Source organism: Chelonoidis abingdonii, chromosome 8, assembly GCF_003597395.2.
Source record: "Chelonoidis abingdonii isolate Lonesome George chromosome 8, CheloAbing_2.0, whole genome shotgun sequence".
NCBI lineage: Eukaryota > Metazoa > Chordata > Testudines > Testudinidae > Chelonoidis > Chelonoidis abingdonii.
This window is the reverse complement of record NC_133776.1, coordinates 51,242,517-51,255,191: the sequence shown is the minus strand read 5'-3', so window position 1 is coordinate 51,255,191 and position 12,675 is coordinate 51,242,517. Positions and strand designations below refer to the sequence as shown.

Below are 12,675 nucleotides of genomic sequence, written 5' to 3'. Positions count from 1 at the left end.
GACATGGTTCTGGTGCAAGGTGCTGTGCCTGCTAGGAGTCCGCACTTGTCTTTCCTCTGCATACCATCCACAGTCTAAAGGCCAAACAGAAAGAGCCAACAGAATTCTTGAGCAGTATCTGTGGTACTACATCAGTCACCACCAATATGATTGGTCTTTGCTTCTCCCTTATGCAAAATGTGCCTACAACAACTCAGCCCATAGGACTATGGGTATCACACCCAATTCCACCTGCAATTACCCACTTCCTCTCCCAACCTGGCCTCCTGAGACGTGATACAACAGATGCACTGGGACTGGGAAGAAGTGATGGGATACCTGGAAAAAGCAAGAGCAGACTATAAATGGAATGTAGACCAGCACCACCACCAAGGCCCCACCTACTCAGTGGGACAGTGTAGGTATGGTTCTCTACAGAGCAGCTCTGCAGGGAAAGACCTGCTTGCATGCTGGACTTTTGATTCCTTGGCCCTTTCAAGATCCTGCAGCAGAAAACTCTACAAAGAAAATCCTTTCCCCCACAGGAGCCAGCCTCCTACTCTACCAGCACAGGTCTAGGGACACAAGGAATACATGATTTGATGGAGTGGCGCACGTCTCTCCTGGGTTGGGGAGGGGTTGTACCCGATAGCAATGTGCTCTGGACTGGATGTAGGTGGATATAGCCAATGGCAGTGTGCTGGGACGGGTGGTTTGTCCGCTCTGGGGGCTGGTATGCTTTGGGGTGGGGCAGTTATGTGCTCTGCGGGAGCACTGTATCCAATGGCACCTGTTGGGGCGGGTATGTAATGGAGGTGTGCTCTGAGAAGAGTGACTGTCTCTCAATGCTAGGAGGGTGTAGCAGTGGCAGTGTGAGCTGCAGAGGGGGCGTGTACCCTGTAGTGCTGCTGTGTGCTGCGGGGGGACGTGCCTTACGGCGGGGGGGACTGTACCCTACGGCGGGGTGCTCCAGAGATGGCGGAATGTGCCTTGCTGCGGTGTGCGGGGGGGGCTGTACCTTGTGGCGCGGTGCTCCGGAGGGGGGGGACGTGCCCTGCGGCGGGTCGCTGGCAGCACACGGGCGCCCTCCGGGCCTTTGCAGCAGCTGCCAGGGAAGGCGGGAACACCACCCCCGGTGGGCCCGGCCCCGGGCACAGTCCAGGCCGCTCGCAGCAGGGATGGCGCAGCAGTACGCGCGCGGGGCAGTGGCTGTGATCCGCCTGAACAACCCCCCACTCAACGCGCTGAGGTAACAGCCGGAGTTCCTGCCCCCCGCGCCCCGCCCCGCACTGGGGGGGCTCCGGCACTCCCCACCCCCTGCCCTTCGCACTCGGGGAGCCTGCGCTCACTGCCCCCTCAGTGGGGGAGCCCCGCAGCAGCTTCTGGGGGTGAGAGGCGCGCTGCAGCGCCGGGTAGGGCAGCGGGGCACACCTTGTTCCCTGCTGCGCCTGTGCGGTGGTGGCCAAAGCCGGCATGTCCGCCCGCCCGTGCACCGCGCCTGGGGCTGGGCTCCAGCACCTCCCGCCGCACAGCTCCCGGCCGCAGCAGGGGCAGGCCGGGGTTCGGCGACCGAACCCCAGTAGCGCAGTGCGGGGTGTGCCCCGTTCGGACACGCACAGCCGGATGCACGCGTGGCGTGCAGAGATACCCTGACACTGTACTCTGGCCCTGGCTTAACAGAACCCTGGCACTGGCCAGGAATTTGGCAATGATGCAGAATCAGCTGGTTGCTTATCTAAACCAGGGGTCCCCAACCTTTCAGAAGTGGTGTGCCAAGTCTTTGTTTATTCACTCCAATTTAAGGTTTCGCGTGCCGGTCATACATTTTAACGTTTTTAGAAGGTCTCTTTCTATAAGTCTATGTTATATAACTAAACTATTGTCCTATGTAAAGTAAACAAGGTTTTCAAAATGTTTAAGAAGATGCATTTAAAATTAAATTAAAATGCTGATTTTACACCGCCTGCCCACTCAGTCTGCTGCCGGCCTGGGGTTCTGTTCACCGAGGCCAGCAGCAGGCTGAGTGGGACTGGTGGCCAGGACCCCAGCTGGTAAGGGGCTGGCAGCCAGAATCCGGGCCGGCAGTGGGCTGAGCGGGGGAGGAGGCTGGGACCCCAGACCGGCAGTGGGCTGAGCAGCTCAGCCCACTGCCGGTCCTGGGGTCCCGGCCCTGCCCACATACAGTGGGTACCTACCTTCTCCCTGGTTCGAGTCCATTCTCTTCCTCTCTGCACTGAGCTGAGGGTGGGCGTGCACTGAGCACAGGGCTGGGGTGCAGGGTCTGACCAGAAGCTAGAATGAGGGAGGGGGCCCAGGGTTGGGGCAGAAGGTTTGGGTGTGGAGTGCTTACCTGGGCAGCTCCCATTTGGTGTGAGGAGTGCAGGTGGGGGGGAGGGGTGTGCAGGAGCTCCTATTTGGTGCTCAAGGTGGGGGGTGGGGATGTGAGGAGTGCAAGAATCAGGGCATGGGATGTGTGGGAGCTGGGGATGTGTAGGGGTGCGGAGTCAGGCCAGAGGGCTGGGGCATGTGAGGGGGGTACAGGAGTCAGGGCATGGGGTGTAGGGGGGCTTGGTATGTGTGGGGGTGCTAGAGTCAGGGCTGGGGTCATAGGGAGAGCAGGGGTCGGGGCTGTGTCTGTGTGAGGAGGGTGCAAGGATCAGGGCACAGGCTTGGGAGGTGTATGGGGATAGGGCAGGGAGCAGGGTGGGAGTTAGGACTCCTGGGATCCAGGAAGGGGCTGATGCCTGACGCTCAGAGGAGGAGTGCTGGGAGCGAGGACTCTGCATTCCTAGGTTTCCAGCTGGGCTCTAGTTGTTCGAGGAGGTAGCAGGGGAAGACGGAGACTAGAGGTCCGGACTCCTGGGTTCTGCCCTCAGTGCTGGAGGGGAGCAGGGTCCAGTGACCTGGGGTGGGGAAAGAGGCACGACCCAGCTGTTCCCAGGGTCCAGCGGGCGGCGAGCTGCAGTCCCTGGGCTCAGGTTCGGGTTGTGGGACACGGCCTGCCCCAGTACAGAGCTGAGCTCATCCCAGCACCTTAGTCCAGGGAGCGGAGCTGGCTGTGCTCGGGACAGGCAGGTGCATGGTTCAGCTGGGATCCGGGACCCTTCCCCACTTACAGGCCTTGCAGGTGCTGCAATTCCTGTGGGGCCAGGTCCCTCTTCCTGCCCCTACCGGTGGGGCCGCTTCCGGGGCCACTCAGACTCCGCAGACACTAAGTAGCGGTATGGACATGCTAATCCGGAAGCACAACCTCCCGCCAGAAGTGGTGGAGGTCAGGAAAGCATGTGCAAATGCTGGCGGGAGGGGTGGAGAAGAGCATGCTGGGCAGGATTTTTAATGGCACACTGCTGCCTGCCTGGGTTCAGCAGCGGTCTGAGTGAGGCTGGTGGCCAGGACCCCGGCAGGCAGGAGCATGCCATTAAAAATCAGCTTGCTTGTCGTCTTTGGCATGCGTGCCATAGGTTGCCAACCCCTGGTCTAAAGATAAACCTGCTTACCTTATAATGCAGTAAAAATCAGTTGAATTACTTAAAATAAAAAAGTTCCCTGTGTGGGTATTGTAGTAGGAAGAGAGCCTGAGACATAAGCCCTTGTATCAGAGGCCTGGTATGAGGCAAGACCTGCTCACAGAATCTGGCAAAACAGGGCTGATATTGCAGAAATACACAGTCCTAAGAAATACTAAGCATAGCATACTCATGCAAACATATCCTGATATCAAGGATGGTACAAAAACATTCGTCAAGGATAACAGGAACACACTGACCCCTTTTAAAAGATAAGGTCAGGAGAACAGTACTGGGCACAATAAAGATGTTTTAATTAAACCAACATGTACAAGGTGGTGGGTGATAACCAGCCATGTCAGGGGCAGTATGTAACTTGTTTGTATCAGGGTATAAAGATGTATCTCAGAGAGATTATCTTTGTCCAGCCGAGGGGGGAATGGAAAGAGTCGCCACTCACTGAGTTGCGTCCATTGTCACGGGCATATATGTCTTACATGGGTAGCGTGTGAACCGCTGGCTCAGGGAGGCTAGCTCCCATCCCACCCTGCTCCTTCTGCCCAAGACTCGTCCCCTTGTGTGTACCCTGACAGAGCCCAGAGTCCCCCCACTGCAACTGCTGGCTGGCCCCCACCCCAGGCTAGTGCCCTCAGACCTGCAGCCCAGCCCCAGCCCCGGAGTGCCGGGCAGCATGGCAACGTGGTCCAAGTCTCCCCAGTCCTGCAGCTCCAGGAGGGCAGGCAGTGCAGCGATGGCACACAGGAAGAGTTGCCAGCAGAATGGGAAGCAGGAGGGGAACTCAGGGCGGAGCGTGGCAAGGCCACATGTGACTGTTTGGATAGGCTCAGCCTCCTCCAGCCTATGATACCCGCCTCCCTTGATGTCTTAGTATCCTTGTAGAGTCTGCCAGGTGCTATTACCATACTTTATTGACAATAAACCTGGCCTGGTGCCTTTGTACCTTAATGGATCTTGTGGTCATTGGGTGATTCCTTTGAGGTCTGTCTGCACAGAGCTGGGGCAACACACACACACACACACTCTCACTCTCTCTCTCGGGCAACACACACACACACACTCTCTCTCTCTCTCTCTCGGAGTGCTGGAACAAATTTTTATAGTGAAGGCTCTGAGAGCCATTGAAACAAACTGTCAACCCTGTATATGATGGAAACCACTTCAAGTCCTGAGGTGCTGCAGCACACACACACACACCCCGCAACCCTAGTTCCAGCACTTATGGCACACATACATTTTTGGAAGTCTGCGTAAAGCAGGAGGCAGCCCAATCTGGCTTAAAGAAGCACAAGAACTTGAGTATCATCATCAACTAAATTTTTCTCTGAGATTTTCAAAGTGAAGTTTCAGCTTTCTTTGTTAGAGATGAAAATAAATGTGTTTCATATCCAAAATAATACTACCTACTTTTAGAATGCATAATATTCTGGAAATTAAATATGTTTAGGACGTTGAAGGAATTTAAAAAGGTCTACTTTTTGAGGTTCTAATTTTGATGTCTGTAGATGTGTGGACTCACCCCTGCAGCGCATCCTGCTGGTGACTTCTGGGAATTAGCTCAATTCCAGCTCTAGAGCACCCTCTGCAGGCCAGTGATCCACCTCTCCTCTGGCCACCATGTCCCTCCCTGGACCCAATGCCCTTTTACATGGGGTACTGCTCCCTAGCAGTAATCCCCTCAGTCTTAGGGTCTCCCCTCCCCAGGGAACCCCCACCTAGCCTTAGTATATGGCTACTAGCCATCATCGCCAGCCGCCTGAGCCCTGGGGCAGACTACAGTATCAGCCTACTCATCACTGGCGAGGTTGGGTTTGCACCTGCTGCCTTGGCCTACCCCTGGGCTACCCTCTGCAACCCCCAGTACCTTTTAGCCCCATATTAGGCCACAGCCTGGGGCTTTCTAGGCTGGCACTCCCTAGCCTTTCCCCAACCCTGCTTGACTCAGGTACCCTGTGTCTAGTTTCTTGCAGCCAGACCCTTCTCCCTCTACAGACAGAGGGAGACTGTTTGGGCTTCTGGCTCACAGCCTCTTATAGGGGACAGCTAGGCCTGACTGGGGCATGGCCACAGCTGAGCCTACTTTCCCCAATCAGCCCAGGCTTCTTGCCCCAGTCCAGCCCTCTCCTGGGCTGTTTTAAGCCCTTCGGGGCAGGATCAGACTCTTGTCAGTTTTACTTAATTGACAAGAGCCTTCCTACCTGACTGCCTGAGAGCTGGCGTGCTCATCCTCTCGGCTTCCTTCCAACCCTGAAGCCACAGGAGCTGAGCACCCCAGCTCTGTGCTTGTCCAGCTTTGTAGAGCTAGGCAGGGAGGCTGAGTGCCCTGGCTTTGTGCCTTTTTGGCCCCAGAGCCTTGGCAGCCATCTGTCAATTTCATTTTCTGTCTGCAGCAGGGTGCTTTCATTTTAATTGACCTCCATGGAAAAAAAATTCAGCAAAATGGAAAATATCCATTTTGCAAAAAGAGTATTTTTTTTGTCAGAATATCATCCTGACAAAAATTGAAGCCAACTCTTCTTGTCCACAAGAGAATAGTTCTCCAACTGATACTGGGATTCCATAGACCGTGTTCACATTTGAAAAGGGATGTTGATAAAATGGAGACACTGCAGAAAAGAGCTACAGAAATGATTTGAGCACTGGAGAAAATGCTTTACAGTGAGACTGAAAGAGCTCAGTCTCTTTGGTTTATCAGAAAAAAGATTGAGCAGTGACTTGATAACAGTATATAGGTACTGTCAGGGTTCCCTCCCCACTCTGAACTTGGCGGTACAGATGTGGGGACCTTCATGAAAGACCCCCTAAACTTATATTCTACAAGCTTAGGTTAAAAACTTCACCAAGGCACAAATTCCTTTCCTTGTCCTTGGACAGTATTGCTGCCACCACCAAGTGATTTAAACAAACATTCAGGGAGGGGCCACTTGGAGCCCTGTCCCCTTCAAAATATCCTCCCCCCCAAGCCCTTTCACTCCCTTTCCTGGGGAGGTTTGAGAATAATGTACCAACCAAATAGGTTAACAAGGTGAGCACAGACCAGACCCTTGAGTTTTTAGGACACTAAAAACCAATCAGGTTCTTAAAAGAAGAGCTTTATTATAAAAAAAAAAAGTAAAAGAAGCACCTCTGTAAAATCAGGATGGAAGGTAATTTTACAGGGTAATAAAAAGATTTAAAACACAGAGAATTCCCCTCTAGGCTTAACTTTAAAGTTAAAAAACAGGCATAAACCTCCCTCTTAGCATAGGGAAAGTTAACAAGCTAAAACAAAAGATAATCTAACTCATTTCCTTGCTATTACTTACAATTTTTGGAATTTTAGATGTATCATTTTAGAAGGAGCTGGATTACCTGCTTGATCTCTCTCTCTGTCTCAAGAAGAAACACACATACACAAAAGCACAAACAAAGCCTCCCCCTCCCGCCAAGATTTGAAAGTATCTTCTTTCCTTATTGGTTCTTTTGGTCAGGTGCCAACCAGGTTATTTGAGCTTCTTAACCCCTTACAGGTAAAGGAGGGATTTTATGCTACCGTTTACTGTATGTTTATGACAGGTACTGTGACAGGTTCAGTTACAGAGACCCCTTGGGACTGTCACCTGACGTGCTGGAATGACCTCTGAGCCCATTTTTCCTGCCAGCTCGGAATTCCAGAACCCTGCCTTGTTGAGCCAGACATGCTAGCCTGCTGCAACACAGACCCAGGTCTGGTCCGCACCTCCAAAGCTGCAGACTTTAACCAAAAACTGCTTAGCAGGTCACCTACCTCCAGCACCCAACTCCCAGTTCCTAATGGGATTCAAACCCCAAATAAATCCATTTTACTCTGTATAAAGTTTATACAGGGTAAACTCATAAATTGTTCAGCCCTCTTTAACACTGATAGAGAGATATGCACAGCTGTTTGCTCCCCCAGGTATTAATCACTTACTTTGGGTTAATTAATAAACAGAAATGATTTTATTAAGTATAAAAAGTAGGATTTAAGTGGTTCCAAGTAATAACAATGAAGTAAATCACCAAGCAAAATAAAACAAAAAAACAGATGTCTAAGCCTAATACATTAAGAAACTGATTATAGATAGTATCTCACCCCCAGAGATTTTCCAATAATCTTATTTCACAGGCTAGATTTCTTCCTAGTCTGGGCCCAATCCTTTAACCTGGTACAGTCCTTGTTAGTTTTAGCAGACATCTTAGGTGGAAACTAGGGGTTTTCACTGTTATCAAGTCACTGGCAGCCCCCTCTGTCCTGCTTCACCCCTTTTTATAGCTTTGGCCCAAGGTGGGAATCTTTTGTCTCTCTGGGTCCCCACCCCTCCTTCTAAATGGGTAAGCACCAGGTTTAAGATGGATTCCAGTATCAGGTGACATGTTCACATGTCCTGTGTGACCCCCACCCTCCATTCTTCCAGAGCTGGCTTGCAGGAACCCAGGAAGGTTGCAGGTAGATAAACCATCTACAATCAATTGTCCTAGTAAATGAGAGCCATCAAGATTCTAAACTACCATTAATGGCCCACACTTTGCATAATTACAATAAGACCTCAGAGTTATACTTTATATTTCTAGCTTCAGATACAAGAATGTTACATGTGTACAAACAGGAAGAATATATTCAGTAGATTATAACCCTTGTAACGATACCTTACAAGAGACCTTTTGCATAAAGCATATTCCAGTTACATCATATTTACACTCATAAGCATATTTCCCTAAAACATATGGAGTGCAATGTCACAGGTACCTTCTCAGGGAGAAAATAACAGGTACTAAAGGGTTCTTTAATCTCGCAGAGAAAGGCGGAACAAGAGCCAATGGCTGGAAGCTGAAGCCTGACAAATTCAAAGTGGAAATAAGGCACACTTTTTTAATAGTGCGGATGATTAACCACTGGAACAAACTACCCCAGAAAGTGGGGATTCTCCACCTCTTGATATCTTCAAATCAAGTCTGGTTGTCTTTGGGGAAGATAAGCATTAGCAAAGCACAAGTCATTGGGCTTGGTTGGGTAACAGCATGAAATGGGATATACAGGAGCTAGGCTAGATTATTCTTATTTGTATTACCATAGTGCATACTAATCTTTTGTGGTCTTAAATTATGCATCTGTGCATCCACCAGTGCACCTCCTCAGATATACAGTCGTGCAAGACATGCAGCAAAGTTGTTGTACATCTTAGTAGATTCACAGGACAGCTAAACTTTTGCACACCTTCCATTCTTCCCTTTCTGTGTATGTTAAGTAGTATGCAGAAGGGAAACCCTTCTGCTGTGAACATCTGAGAAGAGGAGCGCCCATCTTGTGAATACTACGTGTTTTGACAGAGAAAAATTTTGTTCTTGGCACTCCTTTTTTTTTTTGTTTAAGAGGCAGTCTAGTGAACCTTCAGGGCCTGTTATCTTTTTAAAAAATTGAATGAAGTTCACACTCAAAAAGCTTAACTAACTTAGTTGAAATTGCTGCTGGAAATAATATAAAAGCTGTTTATAAAATACAGGACAAGATCATTACAATTAAGAAAACCCTATGTATAAAAGAAATAGGAATAGCAAGTTAAGGTCATCTTCATAAGTATTCTCTTACCTTACAGGCCATACATTTAGTTAACAGTAGTGAAGTGAAAATTCACCATATACATTTCAATATATCTACAATCAGTCAGCCACATGCACCTTTATGAACTCTCTGAACGTATTTCTCATTATATAAACTTTGCCCAAATACATACATATATTAGATAGGCATATATTGAAAGGGTTACAGTTGTAGGAATGTGTACAGTGAATTTTCACATCATTGTTAACTGAATGGATATAGTGTCATGGGAATGAAATACATGTGTAAATATAACTGGCCACTTCTATTCCTTTTATGCTCATTTTTCAACTCTGATGTTCTTGTGTATTATTATAATTACTTATTTTAGGAACCTTCATTGTAAGTAATGTATTTTTGGAAACACACTTTAATAAAGGGTGCATGTGGCTAACTTTGTGTACATTGGGCCTGTTGCATCTGTCATGGGAGCAAGTGTGTTGTCTGGACCTGACAAGAGTGAGAGGCTATCGGAGAGTTAGGTGTTGCTCTTGGCCTTTGTCCTGCTTTCAGTAAAAGTTGTTTTTCTTGCTAGAATTCTTTAAAAAAAAAAAAAAAGCATGATCCCATTTATGAAAGCTACACGCTGTGTGAGGGGAAAGGAAATACTATGTACTAGCAGAGTGTCAGTTATTCCCTGGGGAAATCAGTTCTGTTTTGGGCTTTGATAGGAAAGACAGGGAATGGAGGGTAAAATTGCCCCTTGGTATCAGCCTCAGGTGACTGTTTCCCTAGGCTTGGCAGAAGGATTAACCTGTGACAAACATTTTCTTGCATAAAACCCCCCAAATCTCTCCCCAGTGCAAATTAACTCCTTGTTTACCACACTTCTGAGCACACTCAGTATGTTATAACTGCTGATCATATGCACACCGCAGGCACAGAAATGCTTAGAGCACATTCAATGCCTCTTCCTCAGAGGCACTTTCTGCTTCTGTGCATTTATTCTATACAGTATGTTCAGAAGGATAACTGAATGGGCGTAAAATATCACATTTTGTACTATATGTGTGGGTTTTTGTTCCCCCTTCCCCTGCTTACAAATTATGTTTCATTATGTTCTTCTATTTAATCTGTCCAGCAGTGGCTGAATTTGGTGCTTCTGTGTCCAGAGTCTGCTGATAGAGGAGATAAATGGGACATAGTTGATATCATGGGAGTAGGAATGCAACACAGGACACAGCTTGAGGTCTTGTTTTTCACCACAGCACCTGATATGACAAAGGGGCTAATACAAAAACTTGTTATTGTGCATTCATCCTGTAGAAGATGAAATGGCTGAATTAGAAAGGTTTGATATCCAGCTACATATAATTATATTCTTTGAAAAGAACCTTTAGTGAGTCATCTAGTCTGTTTCCCTGCATCATGGCAAAATTGGTTTTATTATCTGATTTCAGCTTGCAGAGCCATTAGCAATGTAGCCCTTTGTTAATTGCTGATTGTCATACATATAGTGCCTTAGACGATGTGCTGGGTACTTGGAGGGCCAGGTGGTAGAGCAGTTAGCACATCTGACTTCCAGACCCTTGCTCTCTGTTAGGGTAGTAGAGGTGACTCTAATCCAGGAATCTTCAGCTCTCCACTTGAACCTGGGCCTTGTCACTTAAGGGGGTTTGGTAGGAAGTCCCAGGCCCTCCCACTCCACGTCCCTGTGAGAAGCAACACCTATATCAGTTATTGGGAGTGGACCACGTCCACCCTGACTGAATTGGCCTTGTCAACACTGGTTCTTCACTTGTAAGGTAACTCCCTTCTCTTCATTCTCCAGTATATTTATGTCTGTATCTGTAATTTTCACTCCATGCATCTGAAGAAGTGTTTTTTTTTTACCCACAAATGCTTATGCCCAAATAAATCTGTTAGTCTTTAAGGTGCCACCAGACTCCTTGTTGTTTTTGTGGATACAGACTAACACGGCTACCCTGCCGATACTTAACACCAGCAGGGTCCTCCCAGCACCCAGTATAAATCCACTGCCCTGGACTACTTTCCATTTATATGTGTCCCTTCAGTTTGGATCCCAGCCACATGGGTGAGAGACAGGTTGGAGTTGAGATTATTATTAATTTTGTTTATCACAGTAGTGCATTGGGACACACTGAGAACAGGGCCCACGTGTGCTAGGTACTGTACAAATAGTAGCAGACACTTCCTGCCCCAGAGCTCTGACACCCCAAAGAGACACTTCAGGCAGAATGTGCAATGTGATAGCTGCAGATGTCATGAGAGTTACACAATTTTTTTTTATTTTTTGCGGGTGGGGTTTTTGATGAGAAAAGATTGTCTAAATGGAAAGACCAAGGAAGGGGAGAAGACATTGAAGGTCAGGGGACATGTGTGCAGTGAGGCTGAGATGAGGAGACTGTGAAGGAGGGCTTGCAGCAAACAGCCAAACAGGACAGGAGAGAGAGAGCCCCATCAAAACTGTCCAAAATATTGATGTCATTACCAGCGTCTACAGGTCCCTGCTTAAGCTGGTCTTGCTGGCTTCAGTCTCTGGCGGTCTTCTCCCCTCGGTTTCTTTACCCAAGCCTATGTGGTTGGGGGGAGAGATAGCACATGTACTTCCAGAGGGCCCCCAGGTTGCAGTCCTGATTGACCGGATCAATGGTACAGACTGAGCAGAGAGAGTGAGGAGGACTTGGGAGGAAAGATCAGGAGTTCCATCTTGGTTTAAGTTGATGAAGAGACCAGAGAGGGAAGCTGAGGTGTGGAACTGGATGGAAGGAGGCTGCTCAAGAGTGGAGAGGTAGATCTGTGAGTCATTAGCATACAGGTGGTAAGCATGAGTCAATGAGATCACCTGGAAAGAGGGGAGGAGAAGAGGGGCTCTGTCGGACTTCACACAGAAGGGGAGAGGAGGAAGAGGCTAGATGTGAATGCCTCAGATTTTCGGTGTGGGTAAGTATCAGTTGATGGTTCTCTGATTTATTTTAGCTCTGCAGTTGTTCGGGCTTTAGAGCAAGGAGTGAAGAAAGCAGATGTAGATCCTGCTGTGAAAGCTGTTGTGATTTGTGGGACAAATGGGACATTCAGTGCAGGTAAGATTCTCTCTTTATTTAGTATATACACACATGCTGAGTCAATAATTATTCCAGCCTCCCATGGGAATTTTCTCACAGTAATTAAAAGTATCGTGGTGAACAATTCTGTGATCCTTCAGAGTAGAAGCATGATCTGTAGTCTCACTATGCTTACGTTATTCTAGCAGTAACAGTCAACAATGACCAGATGTGTCTTTAATGTAGTGTTTTTAATAGATAGACCAAATTAGACTACAGAGGATTCTTTTTACATCTTCACATGTAGTCAGCCCTCCCACTGTGTAACATTAAATATAGGATTTGTTTACATTAGTGTTTACAAACATGGGCAAGGAATAGAGGCTATATATAAAGCAGAAACATTGACTCCAACCTCTGAAAAATACACAACATTTAAATACAAAAAAAAAAAAATCTCTTTAGTTCTTCAGCACTTATTGATAGGTGTCTCCAGGAACCAGGACCTTGCAACAGTTACGTAGTCTTCAGATCTTCTCCAAAGTCTTTTCATCCCACTGGGGCTCTA

At 48.1% G+C, this 12,675-nt stretch overlaps 1 protein-coding gene across 2 annotated transcripts in view; it reads left to right on the top strand.

Moving 5' to 3' along the window:
- Positions 1-1,130: 1,130 nt before the first annotated feature.
- Positions 1,131-12,675, top strand: part of EHHADH (enoyl-CoA hydratase and 3-hydroxyacyl CoA dehydrogenase) — a 47,510-nt gene continuing 35,965 nt past the window's right edge. The window contains exons 1-2 of one of the 2 annotated variants that reach the window (XM_032763597.2): positions 1,131-1,228; positions 12,043-12,146. In XM_032763597.2, coding sequence (XP_032619488.1) covers positions 1,158-1,228; positions 12,043-12,146 — 175 coding nt within the window. In that variant the 5' untranslated portion in view covers positions 1,131-1,157. Of the gene's footprint in view, positions 1,229-12,042; positions 12,147-12,675 lie in introns of those variants that run through there. The other variant, XM_032763598.2, reaches the window with a different exon arrangement.